At 41.4% G+C, this 18666-nt stretch overlaps 1 protein-coding gene across 2 annotated transcripts in view; it reads left to right on the forward strand.

The window, feature by feature from the left end:
• LOC129812555 (bifunctional glutamate/proline--tRNA ligase-like) overlaps positions 1-18666 on the forward strand; it is a 66178-nt gene that overhangs the window by 15082 nt on the left and 32430 nt on the right. Inside the window, exons 10-14 of one of the 2 annotated variants that reach the window (XM_055864206.1) lie at positions 2747-2980; positions 3247-3331; positions 5257-5316; positions 7415-7435; positions 12426-12536. In XM_055864206.1, coding sequence (XP_055720181.1) covers positions 2747-2980; positions 3247-3331; positions 5257-5316; positions 7415-7435; positions 12426-12536 — 511 coding nt within the window. The remainder of the gene's footprint in view (positions 1-2746; positions 2981-3246; positions 3332-5256; positions 5317-7414; positions 7436-12425; positions 12537-18666) is intronic. The other variant, XM_055864207.1, reaches the window with a different exon arrangement.

The following is an 18666-nucleotide window of genomic DNA, read 5'->3' on the forward strand; positions in this document are numbered from 1 at the left end:
GTGTGACAGGCCTTCATGGTCGAATTGCTGCGAAGAAACCACCACTACTAAAGGACACCGATAAGAAGAGACTTGCTTGGGCCAAGAAACACGAGCGATGGACATTAGACCGTTGGGAATTTGTTGTTTGGTCTGATGAGTCTAGAAGAAAAAAGAAACGCACACCTATGTAGGCGAGGTGCTGGCTAGCGGAGTAGAAAACTAGAAAATAAAGGAGAGCCGCACACTCTAGGACACAGGTGTCAAACTCATTCCATGGAGGGCCGAGTGTCTGCGGGTTTTCGCTCCACCCTTGTACTTGATTGATGAATTAACATCACTAATTAGTTAGGAACTCCCCACACCTGGTTGTCTAGGGCTTTATTGAAAGGAAAGACCAAAAACCTGCAGACACAAGGCCCTCCGTGGAATGAGTTTGACACCCCTGCTCTAGGAGCTCAGATGCAAAAATATTTAATTACCAACGTTTCGACAGGCAAGCTGTCTTCATCAGGGTACAATCACAGACACTGCGGGATGACTCGTTTATATATAGTGTCAAGACACACAGGTGTCTGTAATCATGGCCAACAGTGGCCTAATATCATTGGTTAATTACTCATATTAAAACGGCATAGAATGAGCAACATACAATTAATACAAATGGATAGCATACGATCATAGACACACTAAAGACCACACAAGCCTACAAACAACCACAATGGCAAAGTCACAACAATCACAAGAATGGCTTCAGATCAAAGTCCACATAAAGACCGAAGGGAGCAAGGGTCTTTAAATTAAATATCCAAGCAGCCTCTCGTCTTAACAATAAATTATCAAGGTCACCCCCTCTCCTAGGGAGGGTGACATGTTCGATGCCAATATAACGCAAAGATGAAATCGAGTGGCCTGCCTCCAAAATGAGTCAAAATGTAAAATTAGTCTCCAACCGCCATGTCTTTGTAAGACGCAGAGCAGGTGAACAGATCTCCATGTGTGGTTCCCACTGTGAAGCATGGAGGAGGAGGTGTGATGGTGCTTTGCTGGTGACACTGTCTGTGAATTTATTTAGAATTCAAGGCACACTTAACCAGAATGACTGCCACAGCATTCTGCAGCGATACACCATCCCTAGATGGTTTCGCTTAGTGAGACTATCCTTTGTTTTTCAACATGACAATGACCCAAAACACACCTCCATGCTGTGTAAGGGATATTTGACCAAGAAGAAGAGTGATGGAGTGCTGCATCAGATGACCAGGCCTGCACAATCACCCGACCTCAACCCAAATGAGAAGGTTTGGGATGAGTTGGACCGCAGAGTGAAGGAAAAGCAGTCAACAAGTGCTCAGCATATGTGGGAACTCCTTCAAGACTGTTGGAAAAGTGTTTCAGGTGAAGCTGGTTGAGAGAATGCCAAGAGTGTGTGAAGCTGTCAGCAAGGCAAAGGGTGGCTACTTTGAAGAATCTCAAATATAAAATATATTTTGATTTAACACTTGGAAAAAATTGTTGCTTCATAGTTTTGTTTTCTCTATTATTCTACAATGTAGAAAATAGTACAAATTAAGTTAAACTCTTGCATGAGTGTCCAAAGTTTTGACTGGTACTGTAGTTGATTTTATTAAAACACATAGGGGTTTTCTATATACAGTGTATGGAAAAATATGTTTGCAATTTTCGAGCAATCGATTGGTCGAAAGAACAGACTACTCTCGGTCCACCAAGATTATTTTTTGTCGGGGACAGCCCTAAACTGAAGATGGATTTCTCCTATCAGAGCCGTTAAACTTTAACTGTTTTTAAAGTCACCATTGGCCTCATGGTGAAATCCCTGAGCGGTTTCCTTCCTCTCCGGCAAGTGAGGCTTGCTATAACAAAGGGGTCTTATCAGCTTTTCATTTTTAATAAATTGGTAAATAATTCAAAAATATTATTCCACTTAGACGTAATGTATTGTGTGTAGGCCAGTGACAACATCTCAATTTCATTCGTTGCAAATTCAGGCTGTAATACAACAAAATGTATAACATGTGAATACTTTCTGAAGTCACTGTAACGAGCTATCAAACGTAGACACAATACCAAAGTCAATATCAGAATATGAAGGAGCTAGTTGGCTTTAAAATCACCTAAACAAACTGCGCCGTCAATTCAGGAGTCTACAATCTCCATGTTCAACCTGCAGATCGATGTGCCTTACAGAGTGGAGTCTGACATTTGCAAAGGCACCATGCAATGCACCCTGGACTGCAGTGGCAGACAAATAGGAGAAATGTGGAATAGGTAGGAATTTGACAAAAATATGATCAATTGCTCATTCGAGAGATGACAACTTCTATCTTTATGACATTGGCCAATATTGAAATCTGACATGTATGATTTTAAAAAAATCTAAAAGTCATATTGCTGTTGACTTCCAGTGTAGTGATAGTGGCTTTATCGCAATACCGGCTGAATTTCTACCTGCTTGAATGACTACAGCTCAGATTAACATGAGCTGAATCGACCGGAATCGATAGAACATCGCCCAGAGATGCACATGAACAATCAAAATGGGTGTTTCTTTCCTTTAACAGAGCCGATATACTGGGTGTGTAACGTTCGTGTACCAAAAGCACCCCGTTGTTCACATGGTCAGTGCAGCAGGTTACATTCAGTAAAATGGGAGTGTATCACTCGCGACTCATACCCTATTGCATGTCCTGTGTAGCAGCTCATAACAGGCTTCACACATTGACATTATATTTCCCCCCACCCCCAGGGTGTACCCCACGTACGACTTCGCCTGCCCCATCGTGGACAGCGTCGAGGGTGTGACCCACGCGCTCCGCACCACGGAGTACCACGACCGCGACGACCAGTTCTACTGGGTGATTGAGGCGCTGGGCCTGCGCAAGCCCTACATCTGGGAGTACGCCCGGCTCAACCTCAACAACACGGTGCTCTCCAAACGCAAGCTCACGTGGTTTGTCGACCAGGGCTACGTCGACGGCTGGTGAGTAAATCTAATACCCTTTCCACACGACAGGGTTATGTTTGGTACGGCTCACCGTGGCAACATTTTTGGCGATCCGTAAATGAATATCTGTTTTTATTTGAAAAGTACAGTTCGTACCATTCTGTTTTTTTCCCTGCTGAACACAACACCCGGAGAAGCTGGTCACTGATGGAGAAGATTTTTGATACCTGTTAGTAAAATAATCTTAATTCTTCATTGAAGGCCCAGATCCAAATCAAATGTTTTTTTCCCCTCTGCCTCAGGGATGACCCCCGCTTCCCGACTGTCAGAGGTGTCCTGCGCAGAGGAATGACCGTCGAGGGCCTCAAGCAGTTCATTGCTGCCCAGGTGTGTGTGTGTGTTTCTACACTACGTGACCAAAAGTATGTAGACACCTGCTTGTCGAATATCTCATTCCAAAATCATGGGCAGGAGAAGTGATATCCTACGACGGTGCTACATTGAAAGTGACTGAGCGCCTCCCGGGTGGCGCAGTGTTCTAGGGCACTGTATCGCAGCGCTAGCTGCGCCACCAGAGTCTCTGGTTTCGCGCCCGGGCTCTGTCGCAGCCGGCCGCGACCGGGAGGTCCGTGGGGCGACGCACAATTGGCCTAGCGTCGTCCGGGTTAGGGAGGGTTTGGCCGGTAGGGATATCCTTGTCTCATCGCGCTCCAGTGACTCCTGTGGCGGGCCGGGCGCTGTGCGCGCTAACTGAGGGGGGCGGGTGCACGGTGTTTCCTCCGACACATTGGTGCGGCTGGCTTCCGGGTTGGAGGCGCGCTGTGTTAAGAAGCAGTGCGGCTTGGTTGGGTTGTGCTTCGGAGGACGCATGGCTTTCGACCTTCGTCTCTCCCGAGCCCGTACGGGAGTTGTAGCGATGAGACAAGATAGTAATTACTAGCGATTGGATACCACGAAAATTGGGGAGAAAAGGGGGTAAAATTTAAAAGGAAAAAAATAAAATAAAAATAAGTGACTGAGCTCCATTACGACCATTCTACTGCCAATGTTTGTCCATGGAGATTGCATGTCTGTGTGCTTGATTTTATATACCTGTCAGCAATGGGTGTGGCTGAAATAGCCGAATCCTCTAATTTGAAGGGGTGTCCATATACTTGTATTGTTATTCCTTGTTAATAAAACAAACACTTGCTTTCATTTGATTGAAATAACTTTAATTTACCTCATAATGACAAAGCGAAAACAGAGTTTTTGAAAAGTTTACAAAGTGCATGTCAGAGCTAAACCCAAGCCATGAGGTCGGAGGAATTGTCCATAGAGCTCAAGAGACAGGATCGTGACGAGGCACAGATCTGAAGGTTCCCATGAACACAGTGGCCATCATTCTTAAATGGAAGTTTTTAACCTCTTAACTTCCATTAATTTGTGTGGGTTACCTTCAGAGGAAGGTAGGGGGTAGTAGAGCAAAACATAGAACGCCATCGTGTTCGCGAGTGTCCCCTTTCCACGGTGGGGTCATATTAGTTTGTAGCCCAAACGGATCGGACGCTACAGGCAGAAATTTGCACATCAGCGCTCCCAACTTCAGATAAGTCCCATGGGGCTTTTAGTCCAAACCGTTTGGATATAAAGATGTTTTCGTGAGAAGAATTTTTGGGATGTCTCATGGTCGAGCTAACACGGCTGTAGCTCTGCCACCTGCGGATGCAGAAGGACGACTTAAGTGTATGTGGTGGATTGAGATGCAGCCCATGCTTAAACTGAGAGATTTTGATGGGGATTTTTTTATTCTGTTACTTCAATAGACCCATAAGGCCCAGTGTAGTGATATTCCCGTGTTTTATATATATTTCCACACTGTAATTGTGAAAATTATGATAATGCCATTCTATTTTAAGAGCTGGTTGAAAAGACTGCTGGAAATGTCATCCTGATTTGTCCTGCCTGGTGTCATCACCCGGTGGTAAATTAGTTAATAGACCAATAAGAAACAGTTCCAAAGTATTCTGCGAATAACAGCTAGTTTTCTGTTTTCCCCTCCCCATTCAGACCACTCCCAGAAATTCCTAGCAAAATTCTTGCTTGAGAAATTGCTTTCTTATAAGAAGCTATTTTTGTTTCTTTTTGTGCACTTACATTGAAAACAATCACAGTAAGGTACTTGATTGTTACAGATATGATTTGATATGAGATTTTTTTTTAAATGGCTGCGTTGGACCTTGTAATGGACTCTTATTGTCATGTTTTTAGACTGTTGCGCCTTTGATTTTGTTGTCGATTCCATCTTTGAAACTGTCTGTTCTTTCCCCCAGGGTGGATCCAGGTCTGTGGTCAACATGGAATGGGACAAGATCTGGGCCTTTAACAAGAAGGTATGCATGCGCATGTATACCGATCTTCCCCTTTCTCTACACACTGATTTGGACTGATCTGGATTGAAACCTGCCCCTTTGAAACCCACTGTATGGGAGAATCTCTTTAGATCAAGTCTAAGAATCTGCATATGAAAATCAGTGGCATGCTGGCATTTCTGGTAGATTTGACAAGACTGGTATTGTAAGTTTTAGGCATATTTAAACACTATTATTAATGGTTTGGTTGCCTAAATTGGTTGGAGCAGAAAGAAATGCAATAAATCCCTAAGGAAGCTCATTACATGCATGCACACACACACTTCGCTCCTCTGATAGCTCGCCTACTCACAGCTTGCATGGCTGCTGCCTTTTTGTTTTATGCTATTCTTTTCCCGCTTTGCTTTTCCCCTTTTCCTCCCCTCATCCCCTGCGTTCCTCCAGACCTGAGAGATCTATAGTTTTAGCTATGCTTTGTGGAAAGTGACAATATGAATACAGAGCTGCAAAAATGACAACTTTTAAAAACTATTTGAATACAGATCTCAGAAAGTGACTGCTTTTCCATACTATTTGAATACAGATCTCAGAAAGTGACTACTTTTCAGAAACTACTGGATTGGCTGCCTTCAACTAATGGCAGGGTTCTGTCTGGAACTGCATGTTGAATATAGAATGAATAGAGTACACATCTCACAAATACTATTCCAATCTCTCTGAAAGAAAAGTATTGTTTAGATTAAATATGACTATCTGAATATTTTGATGTCCATTATCCTGAATGTCCATTGCACCAGGTGTACCCAATCACGTTTAACCAATTATATTTTATGCCGCTACGTATTGACACTAAACTACTTTATGATTTTTTTTCAACATGCCACTGAAAAGCTTGAAAGCTACAACTACTTTTATGATACACAACATGACCTAAAGTATGTGGACACCTGCTCGGCGAACATCTCATTTCAAAATCATGTGCATTAATATGGAGTTGGTCCCCCCTTTGCTGCTGTAACAGCCTCCACTCGTCTGGGAAGACTTTCCACTAGATGTTAGAACATTGCTGCGGGGACTTGCTACTATTCATCCACGAGCATTCGTAAGGTCAGTCAGTGATGTTGGGCGATTAGGCCCGCCTCGCAGTCGGCGTTCCAATTTATCCCGAAGGTGTTCAATGGGGTTGAGGTCAGGGCTCTGTTCAGGCTGTAAGTTCTTCCACACCGATCTTGACAAACCATTTTTGTATGGACCTCGCTTTGTGTACGGGGGCATTGTCAAACTGTTGCCACAAAATTGGAAGCACAGAATCGTCTAGAATGTCATTGTATGCTGTAGCTTTAAGATAGTTGACCAGGGCAGAAATTTGATGAACTGACTTGTTGGCAAGGTGGCATCCTATGATGGTGCCACGTTAAGTCACTGAGCTCTTCAGTAAAGCCATTCTACTGCCAATGTTTATCTATGGAGATTGCGTGGTTGTGTGCTCAATTTCATACACCTGTCAGCAGAGGGTGTGGCTGAAATAGCCAATTCCTCTAATTTGAAGGGGTTTCTACATACTTTTTCTACATGTAGTGTACCTGATAATACCGCGGTGTTCTTGAATCAAACACACACCATACCATCTTTAAAGGGATAGTGGCTCAAGTGAAAGTCACCCAGTAAAATACTACTTGAGTAAAGGTATTTGTTTTAAATATAGTTAAGTATCAAAAGTACATTTAATTGCTAAAATGTATCAAAAGTGTAAAGAATTTCACATTTTCCTTTCCTGCTAAACATTCAAAATGTAACGAGTACTTTTGGGTGTCAGGGAAATTGTGAAACTGAGTTTAAATGTATTTGCCTAAGGTGTATGTAAACTTACGACTTCAACTGTATGCATGTCATAGCTAGGGAAAACACTTGTTTCTCCTTTAAGCCCGTGGTATCTGTGATGAGGAGAGGGTGTGTGGTGGGGAGGGTGGATTGACATACATGTACCTCAACCCTATCCTGCCTGAACTTTTTCTTGCCCTCGCCGAACCGCTTCTCTCTCTCTCTCTCTCTCTCTCTCTCTCTCGAGCTTCCTCATGTATTTGACATTGAACTGCATCTCACTCTTTCCGTTTCCAAGCTGCCAATTAGCTGTATCAAGGTACTCTTCTTACTACTCCACTCCCTCGCTTCCTCCCTCCGTCCCTTCATCCATGTGCTTTCTAGTGCTGTACGGTGTACCAGAACTAATGTACTTTTTCGATGCCAGAACATGAAAAACGGTTTGGTACTAGAATTGGTTTCTTTCGGTACTTTTATGAAATGTGTCATGTTGTATACTGATTGAGAGAGGATCAAGTCAGCACAGCTGATGTCCCCTTTTAGCACGAGCGCACCGCACATATCTCTTGCCTGTTCCACTTGCCTGTACTTGCCTGTACTCATTGCTACCGCTTGCTCTCTAACCTGTCCTGACAAGGAACCACTGCACTGGAATTCTGGGCTGTGTCATGTTAGCTCCACACTCGTTCTGCACAGAAGTTAACACACTTGAGTAATGCAACACGGCATGTAGAACTGTTATTTACTGTTCGCCAAACAATGTCCATAAAGCTATAACACTTTATTTACAATGCAAGAAGATACATCTTTAGGGGTTAACTTTCCTTGCTAGCTTACAGCTAATGCTAAAATCAATTCACTACCCTAGTACTTTGTTTGTGACCATAACGCAGAATATGCTGATTTTCACCTTTATTCACTCAGTCCCGACGAAAACTAACCCTGCCTCACATCTCCTTCACCGAACCAACTGACTCTGTGCAAAGCTTGTGAATGACGTCATTACTGGGTTAGACAGTGTGTTCCCTTTTTTGTTTGACCAAATTTGTGTATATTTTTAACATTTGTTTTGTTGTTGGGTGGGGGCTACAAGTACGCTACACAAACTTAGCTACACGAACTCATATGATCTCATACGCAATTTGCATTGTCCTGTTGGCTGCCACTCAAATTAAAAATAATTAAAAAAGGTATGTAAATATAAAGTGTTGATCATATTACCAAATCAAAAAAAAGTTAAGTCTACAGTGCCTGTATAAGTATACAGAAAGTATTCACACCCCTTTTGAAAATTTCCAGTTTGTTGAATTTAAAATGGACACAAGTGAGATTTTGTCACTTGCCTACACACAATACCCCTCAATGTCCAAGTGGAATTATGTTTTTAGAAATATTTATAAATTAAATCAATTGAAAAGTTGAAATGTCTTGAGTCAATAAGTATTCAATCCTTTGTTATCGCAAGCCTAAAAATGTGCTTAAGTTGCATGGACTCAAAATAGTGTTTAACATCCTCTCTGTTTCCCACACATACAATTATCTGTAAGGTCCCTCTGTCAAGCAGTGAATTTAAAACAGATTCAACCCCAAAGACCAGGGAAGTTTTCCAATGCCTCACAAAGAAAGGCACCTATTGGTAGATGTGTAAAACAAGCTGACATTGAATATCCCTTCGAGCATGGGCAAGTTATTAATTATACTTTGGATGGTGTATCAATACACCCAGTCACTACAAAGATAAGGCGTTACAGACTTATTCAAAAATATATTAAATAGTTTTTTTCCCTCATCAATCTACACACACAGCCCCACAATGACAAAGCAAAAACAGGTTTTTAGAAATGTTTGCAAATGTATTAAAAATGGAAACTGATTACATTTACATAAGTATTCAGACCCTTTACTCAGTACTTTGTTGAAGCACCTTTTGCAGTGATTCCAGCCTCAAGTCGTCTTGGGTTTGAACACATATACTCATTCCAGGGTTTTTCTTAATTTTTACTATTTTCTACGTTGTAGAATAATATTGAATATATCAAAACTATGAAATGTTTTTTCCCGGATTGAATGACCTTCATGTCTTAAAGTAATGATGGACTGTCGTTTCTCTTTGCTTATTTGAGCTGTTAGTGCCATAATATGGATTTGGTGCATTCCAAATAGGGCTATATTCTGTATACAAGCCCTACCTTGTCACAACACAACTGATTGTCTCAAACGCATTAAGAAGGAAATTCCACAAATTTACTTTTAGCAAGGCACACCTGTTAATTGAAATGCATTCCAGGTGACTACCTCATGAAGCTGGTTGAGAGAATGCCAAGAGTGTGCAAAGCTGTCAAGGGAAAGGGTGGTTCCTTTGAAGAATCTCAAATCTCAAATATATTTGTTTCACTTTTTTGGTTACTATATGATTCCAGATGTAATTTCATAGTTTTGATGTCTTCACTATTATTATACAATGTAGAAAATAGTAAAAAATTAAGAAAATGATTAGGTGTGTCTAAACTTTTGACTGGTACTAATATATATACACACCTCAAAAAAATAAAGGGAACACTTAAACAACACAATGTAACTCCAAGTCAATCACACTTCTGTGAAATCAAACTGTCCACTTAGGAAGCAACACTGATTGACAATAAATTTCACATGCTGTTGTGCAAATGGAATAGACAAAAGGTGGAAATTATAGGCAATTAGCAAGACACCCACAAAAAAGGTGTGATTCTGCAGGTGGTGATCACAGACCACTTCTCAGTTCCTATGCTTCCTGGCTGATGTTTTGGTCACTTTTGAATGCTGGCGGTGCTCTCACTCTAGTGGTAGCATGAGACGGAGTCTACAACCCACACAAGTGGCTCAGGTAGTGCAACTCATCCAGGATGTCACATCAATGCGAGCTGTGAACAGCACAGGGGCCCCGCAGGGGTGCGTGCATGTCTCTCAACACCATTAAGTTTGCTGACCACACAACAGTAGTAGGCATGATCACTGACAACGAAAAGATTTGGCATGGGCCCCCAGAGCCTCAAAGTTCTACAGCTGCACCATCGAGAGCGTCCTGACCGGTTGCATCACCGCCTGGTATGGAATCTGCTCGGTATCTGACCGCAAGGCGCTACAGAGGGTAGTGCGTATGGCCCAGTACATCACTGGGGCCAAGCTTCCTGCCATCCAGGACCTCTATACCAGTGTCAGAGGAAGGCTCAAAAAATTGTCAGACTCCAGTCACCCAAGTCATAGACTGTTCTCTCTGCTACTGCACTGCAAGCGGTACCGGAGCGCCGAGTCTAGGTCCAAAAGGCTCCTTAACAACTTCTACCCCCATACCATAAGACTACTGAACAATTAATCAAATGGCCACCAGACTATTTGCATTGACCTCCCCTCCTTTGTTTTTGCACTGTTGCTACTCGCTGTTTATTATCTATGCATAGTCACTTTACCCCTACCTACATGTACAAATTGCCTCGGCTAACCTGTATCACCGCACATTGACTCTGTACCCCCTGTATATAGCCTCGTTATTGTTATTTTATTATTATTATTCAGTAAATATTCTTTATTTTCTTAACTACGTTATTGGTTAAAGGGTTGCAAGTAAGAATTTCACGGTACAGCACATGTTGTATTCTCGCGTGTGACAAATACATTTTGATTTGACTAGTACTCTTGACATAAATCGCCTTCCGCACGCAGAGATACTGAAGAAAAGTATCCCTGCCTCATGCTTCACCGAACCAACTGACTACCTGTGCAAAGCTCGTGAATGACGTCATTGCTGGGTTAAAGAGTTCCCACTTTTATCAAAGTGATACTTTTATGCAAGTGTTTATTGGTACAATAAAAAAAAAATCCAAAATGTAAGGGAAACAGATTGTCATCTGTAGGGCTAATGAAATCAGCCAAAACAAGCTCAATAGACAGTGCATTCGGAAAGTGTTCAGACCCCTACCCCTTTTGCCACATTTCTGTGACAGCCTTACTCTAAAATGGATTACATTCTTAAAAATCTTCATCAATCCACACACAATACCCCATAATGATAAAACGCAACGTAACATTTTTTTTTTTTTAAACAAATACCATATTTACATATGTATTCAGACCCTTTGCTATGAGACTCGAAATTGAGCTCAGGTTCATCCTGTTTCCATTGATCATCCTTGAGATGTTTCTATAACTTGATTGGAGTCCACCTGTAGTAAATAAGGCTGTAACGTAACAAAATGTGGAAAAAGTCAAGGTCTGAATAATTGCACACTCCTATTGAAATTGCATTCACCTGTATTGTGGCTTATGCTACATCTTTAATTTACCCAGTTAATCAGTAAATTTACCATTTAAATAAATGACTACCATTGTTATGCAGTTAGATTGGTAAAAACAAAGTCAAATTGAGTGTATGATTGTATAATTGATTCATCATGGCTCTATGATAAAAAAAATAAAAAAATAAAAAAAGATATTTAACTCAAAAAAATGCCCAACAATTGAACAGCTCTAGCTGAGTTAATCTCTGGATCAAGTGCCATTCTGACTTTTTTGCTGTGGTATCGTGTTGGTGTCATGATGGTATAGAGTATTGCGATACTAAACCTGCCATTTGTATCGAAGTCAACATTTTGATATAATGACAACACTAGTGCTTTCCATCCTTTCTCTCCCACGTCTCCTCCAATCTGCGTCTTCATCAATTCTGAAACATACACATTTTGCTCAAATCTCACACAGAGCTAATTTGTAGCTCAGTAATAAAGTCTGACTCCCATTCAATTCTGAGAACATTCCTCCAAAAGTCACCTTCCTTCCCATCCTGCTCTCCTAGACACTACACTCAGATTGCTTGTGTTTTCTTAGTAGTCTTTGAAAAGTTATTCACCTGATATTTGCAGCCATTATTTGGGACACTACTAGGATCTATAAACTCAGATAAGCAAAACCTTTGGCACTGGAATATCTGAATATATCATGAAAGCAGGGCATTCTAAGGGTCTGTTTTGAATAGGCTACAGAATGCGAAAAATTCAAGGGACTTCACCACCTCATGGCCACGGATGCAGATTTCCTTTCAGAATGGGTCTTCTTTTCCCCCTTGTCTGTGTTGTTGGCAATGCATACTGAAAACTGGCTTCTCAAACTACTCTACCTCTGCTTTCTATCCTTTTCTCTCTCATCCCTGCACTCAGCCTCCGGTCCAATTGAAATGTCCTACGTCTTTACTCTTTGGTCGAGATATTGAATGAGAATGTCTGTCACTACACAGGACACCATTGCAATAATGAACCTCTCCCATGTGTCTGTAGGTTATCGACCCAGTGGCGCCCAGATACACAGCCCTGTCAGGATCCTACTCCGTCCCTGTTGTCATCCCCGAAGCACCAGAGGAGATGAAGATGGCCGTCAAACACCCCAAGGTACATTGACTGTTATTTGCACTCTTGTTCATGGAATGGCAACCTATTCCCTACGATGTGTACTCCTATACTACCAAAGCCTGGCCAAAAGTAGTGCATGATATAGGGATTAGGGTATAATTTGACACACCCTGACTAGATAGATGTATTGCACTCTTATCTAGTGTTCAGCAGCCAAAGCATGATGTGTATATTACTCTGAGGAATCTAGGCATATGTCGCGCGTCAGTACTTCACAGGATATTTTTTTTTTAATATCAAAACGCGTTTGAGGGGCAGAAATGCCTTCTGGAACATGTGGACTTTCATGTTCCTTAATAACCAACGTGTATGCCATCTGTAAATATGAATACAAATGTTAAATTACGAGCCTAGTTGGTTCAGCCACAGAAAAAGCCGACAACCTTCCCGCTAGCCATGATTGGCTGAGATCATGGAGTTGGGATTGGTCTACTATGTCGCGCGCTTCTGTCTATTTGAACTGGTCAGTATTTGTAGGTAATCCTTTCTAACGTAGTTTAAAAATATATATATATCACTTAGTAGAACTGCATAAATGTTGCTCTCCACTTTCTGGAGGACTGAGTTTTGAAATCAGTGGAATTCGTGTATGATAGCTAAAGAGATGGAGAAAACGCCTGTCTCTGGATTACATCTTCAAACTAATGGCAACCATGGCATCCATGACAGGGAGAAGTGTCTATCCATGATGTATAGGGGTAAGATAGTCTAGCTAGCTACGTTTTCAGATATTACACGTTTCTAATTTTGTCAGTCATTTTAATTTCAAGTTGGTGTACTGTTAGCTAACGTTGACTGGCTGGCTCGCTAGCTAATGTTACGTGTATGATCTGTGTAGTCATATTATTCCTTTCTCAGAGCCATTTGCTTTGCGAGTTATAGCCTAATGTTAATTAACTAACATTGAACCTGGTTGGTTAGCTACCTGCAGATTCATGCAGGGTAATAATGTCATGAGTTGGGATTATGATTCTTTGTTTAGCTAGATGCATAGTGGAGTCTATTTAGACATGTAAGTAACCATTTCAATAGATTGTTCAGGATGTCACTGCAACAATTGTCAATAGATGTAGCTGGTAAATTTACTCTAGCTATCTACTCCGATTTCAGAGAGCTCTCGTCTGAGTGTCAGAGGGCAGAATAACTAACATTGACGAACACACCACACCCGTTGAATCTGGCCGGTGTCAGTAAACATTGGCAAAAAAAGCGTAATTAAATTTCTGCCGGCAGCACAGTTATGGTCACCAACGCTCTGGATAACATAAAAACAGCCTAACCAGCTCTGTGAGGGCAAGTAAAATGGTCAGTGAGATGTTTTTCTCATTTGTGTCTTGAAGTAGCTAGCCAACGTTAGCCTGTTAGCTTGGGTGCTTGACTGCTGTTAGGACAGAACGCTCTGATCAACCCTACTCCTCTGTCAGAGCGTCCAGTGTGCACTCTGAATGCTCCGAGTGAAACGCTCGGAGTTTACGAACGCCCAGAGCACACGCTGGCCCTCCAGATTAAATTTACGAATACACCCGAAGTATGAACCAGCTTTTATTCTTCATCTTTGGTTGTTTACTACATGGCATCACATGCGAATCCTTAGACATAAGTGGGGTTAAGCTTAAGAGGATGTAGATGACAAAAGAGCTCTCCAGTAGGTGTGCCAGAACATGTTTCTCAAAATTGAGGTTAAAAGTTGATCAACTTTTAAAGTAGAATTACTTTCCCATTTTTCCTCAACTGGAGTGTATGATATACAATTTTCTAGCTCTGAGTCTCTACTTTTATCCAATGTAATAAATAAAAATAACACAATTTCAAATTTTGCTACATAAGACCGACTCATTTTTTATTTTATGTGAAAAGTAATTTTATCAAAATCGCAAGCTGCAACAGAGTACCATCGTGGATACTATTTTTATGTGTCCTGTATAAAGAAAGTTGGATGTAGTTTCACGAGCTAATAATAACCAGCACAACAATTGGAAGTCTTCAGGAACATTTAGCATCCTGTTCATCTGACTCTTGGGAAGTAGATAAATGGCTTCATTGCCAAAATCTTAAACTATCCCTTTTAATATGGAGGAATGTTATTTTGGAATTTTTTTTGTGTGTTAAATTCTTAGGCAGGTTGTATAAGTGGACATTTTCGGGATGGAGAAATCGTGCCAATTTAAACAAATTAAACCAAATAGGAAGCATGCAGACAATCAATTGAACTATGTACAGTGCATTTGGAAAGTATTCAGACCCCTTTTTCCACATTGTTACGTTACAGCCTTATGCTAAAATAAATTGGTTTTTTTCTCGTGTCAATGTACACACAATACCCCATAATGACAAAGCGAAAACACGTTTTTAGAATTTTTTTGTACAAAACTGATATCACATATACATAAGTATTCAGACCCTTAATGAGTACTTCGTTGAAGCACCTTTGGCAGTGATTACAGCCTTGAGTCTTCTTGGGTATGAAGCTACAAGCTTGGCACACCTGTATTTGGGGAGTTTCTCCCATTCTTCTCTGCTGATCCTCTCAAGCTCTGTCAGGTTGGATGGGGAGCGTTACAGCACATCTTTTTTCAGGTCTCTCCAGAGATGTTCGATCGGGTTCAAGTCCGGGCTCTGGCTGGGCCACTCAAGGACATTCAGAGACCTGTCCCGAAGCCACTCCTGCGTTGTCTTGGCTGTGTGCTTAGGGTTGTTGTCCTGTTGGAAGGTGAACCTTCGACCCTGTCCGAGGTCCTAAGCGCTCTGGAGCAGGTTCTCATCAAGGATCTCCATTCATCTTTCCCTCAATCCTGATGAGTCTCCCAGTACCTGCCGCTGAAAAACATCCCCACAGCATGAAACAGCCACCACCATGCTTCACCGTAGGGATGGTGCCAGATTTTCTACAGATGTGACGCTTGGCATTCAGGCCAAAGAGCTCAATCTTGGTTTCATCAGACCAGATAATCTTGTTTCTCATTGTCTGAGAGTTCGTTAGGTGTCTTTTGGCAAGCTCTAAGTGGGCTGTCATGTGCCTTACTGAGAAGATGCTCCATGTGGCCACTATCATGAAGGCCTGATTTGGTGGAGTGCTGCAGAGATGGTTGTCTATCTGGAAAGTTCTCTCATCTCCACAGAGGAACTCTGGAGCTGTCGGTGACCATCAAGGTCTTTTTTCTTCTTTTTTTACCCTGTTTTATCCCCAATTTCGTGGTATTTTCAGACAATTCCTTTGGCATGGTTGGGTTTTTGCTCTGACATGCACTGTCAACTGAGACCTTTCTATATAGACGTATGTGCCTTTCCAAATCATGTCCAACCAGTTGAATTTACCACAGGCGGGGAAGTTGCAGAAACATCTCAAGGATGATCAATGGAAACAGGATGCACCTGAGCCCAATTTCAAGTCTCATAACAAGTGGTCTGAATACTTATTTTTTACATTTGCAAAAATGTCTAAACCTATTTTCAATTTGTCATTATGGGTCATTGTGTGTAGATTGTTGAGGACAAACATGTAGTTAATCAAGTTTGGAATAAGGCTGTAACGTAACAAAATGTGGAAAAAGTCGAAGGGTCCGAATACTCCAGATGCGCTGTATACACACTACATAACTAAACGTATGTGGACATCTGCTCGCCGAACATCTCATTCCAAAATCGTGGGCATAAATTTGGAGTTGGTTGCCCCTTTGCTGCTACAACAGCCTCCATTCTGGGAACGCTTTCCACTAGATGTTGGAACATTGCTGCGTAGACTTGCTTCCATTCAGCCACGAGCTTTCGTGAGGTTGGGCACTGATGTTGGGAGGTTAGTCCTGGTTTGCAGTCGGCTTTCCAATTCATCCCAAAGGTGTTCGATGGGGTTGAGGTCAGGGCTCTGTGCAGGCCAGTCAAGTTCTTCCACACTGATCTTGACAAAACAGTTATTTATGGACCTAGCTTTGTGCACGGGGGCATTGTCATGCTGGATCAGGAAGGGGCCTTCCCCAAACTGTTGCCACAAAGTTGGAAGCGCAGAATCATTTGGAATATCATTGTATGCTGTAGTGTTAAGATTTCCTTTCACTGGAACTAAGGGGCCTAGCCCAAACTAGGGCTGTTAAGGTGACCTTATTACCGCCACGGTCACGAGTCATAACGGCAGTCAAATTCCACGTGACTGTTTTGTCACGGTAATTAGGCTTCTCCAAGCTGTGATGCTTCTGACGGGCATTAGTAGCCAACCCAACTTGCTAACTGCCTGGTACTCAGCCCGCAATTGTCCCTCTAATCACTCTGACATCAATGCAAATGTCTCAAAAAATGTTGTCAAACACTTCGAGAGCACATGATGCGCAACATTTCCATAGGCCTCTTAACCTGTTGGGGATGGGGGCGCTGTTTAGACTATTTATGCTAATTTGGCTAATTTTTTAAACGGCTTCCCACAAAATCCTTGATCGTACAATATGCATATTATTATTATTATTGGATAGAAAACAGTCTATAGTTTCTATAGGAGTTGAAATTTTGTCTCTAAGTGGAACAGAGCCCATTCTACAGCAATTTCCCTGACATGGAGTCAGATTTGAGAAATGTTGGCCACTTTTCTGAAGTCAGTTAAAAGGGCACTGTCGTTGCTATGACTATACGGACACTTCTTACGTCTTCCCCTGGATGCCTTTACGTGATGACGATTCCAACGGGGTCGATTGCGCGTTCACAGGCCCTACAAATGAAAAAACCCTGAAGCTAGTCATTCTTTGGGAGCTGCGTCATGAGCCTAGAGGACACCGGCGCGCACCTGTTCCAAGCGTTAGTTTAGCCTGTTATATTTCTCCGGTCATCTTTTCACTCGTTATAGGAGTTAAAAACATCATAAAGTAGTTAATTTAAAGCGTTTTATAGCAATTTATATCCGTTTAGTGCGATTTTGGGACATTTATTTTTGCAACGATGTGAAAAGTTGGGCACGCTTTTCAGTTCATCCCGAACGCAGTTGACATTTCCACATGGCAAGAGGACAGCTTTCCACCAAAAGACGATTTCTCCCAAGAAAGGATCCTTTGCCCAAGATACTGATGGAAGAACAGCTCAAGGTAGGACATTTTTATTATGATAAATCGTGTTTCTGTCGAAACATTTTAGTGGCTTAGGACGCCATGTTTTTTGACGTAGCTTCGCTTGGCGCAAACTGTATTGAAAAGTAAGGATAAATTAAAAAATGTAATAACGCAATTGTATTAAGAATTAAATTGTCTATCAATCCCTGTCCACCCTATATTTTTTAGTCACGTTTATGAGTATTTATGTATAAGAGTAGATCACTGTCTAAGTGGCGCAAGGACATTTTCTGACCAGCTGAGCTACATTTCACATTGTCTAACCATGATTTTGGTGGCTAAATATAAACATTTTCGATCAAACTCTATATGGATTGTGTAATATGATGTTACAGGAGTGTCATCGGAAGAATTCTGAGAAGGTTAGTGAAAAAATTTATATCTTTTGGCGATGTTGACTTTTATCGCTCACTTTGGCTAGAATCAATGCTGGGCTGCTAATTGCTATGTGCTAAGCTAATATAACGATTTATTGTGTTTTCGCTGTAAGACACTTAGAAAATCTGAAATATTGTCTGTATTCACAGGATCTGTGTCTTTCGATTCGTGTATGCTGTGTATTTTTACGAAATGTTTGATGATTAGTAGTTAGGTAAACACGTTGCTCATTGTAATTATTCTAGTCCATTTGTGATGGTGGGTGCAATTGTAAACTATGCCATATACCTGAAATATGCACTTTTTTCTAACAAAACCTATCCCATACCATAAATATGTTATCAGACTGTCATCTGATGAGTTTTTTTGTTGGTTAGGGGCTATAAATATCTTAGTTTAGTCGAATTGGTGATGGCTACTGGTGTTGGTGGACAAATAAAAGATGGTGGATTATGCTAATGTGTTTTTAGGTAATAGATGTACATCTTTACATATTGTGTCTTCCCTGTAAAACATTTTAAAAATCGGAAATGTTGACTGGATTCACAAGATCTGTGTCTTTCATTAGCTGTATTGGACTTTAATGTGTGAAAGTTAAATATTTAAAAAAAAATATTTTTTTTGAATTTCGCGGCACTGGTTTT

Source organism: Salvelinus fontinalis, chromosome 16 (genome assembly GCF_029448725.1).
Source record: "Salvelinus fontinalis isolate EN_2023a chromosome 16, ASM2944872v1, whole genome shotgun sequence".
NCBI classification, from domain to species: Eukaryota; Metazoa; Chordata; class Actinopteri; order Salmoniformes; family Salmonidae; genus Salvelinus; species Salvelinus fontinalis.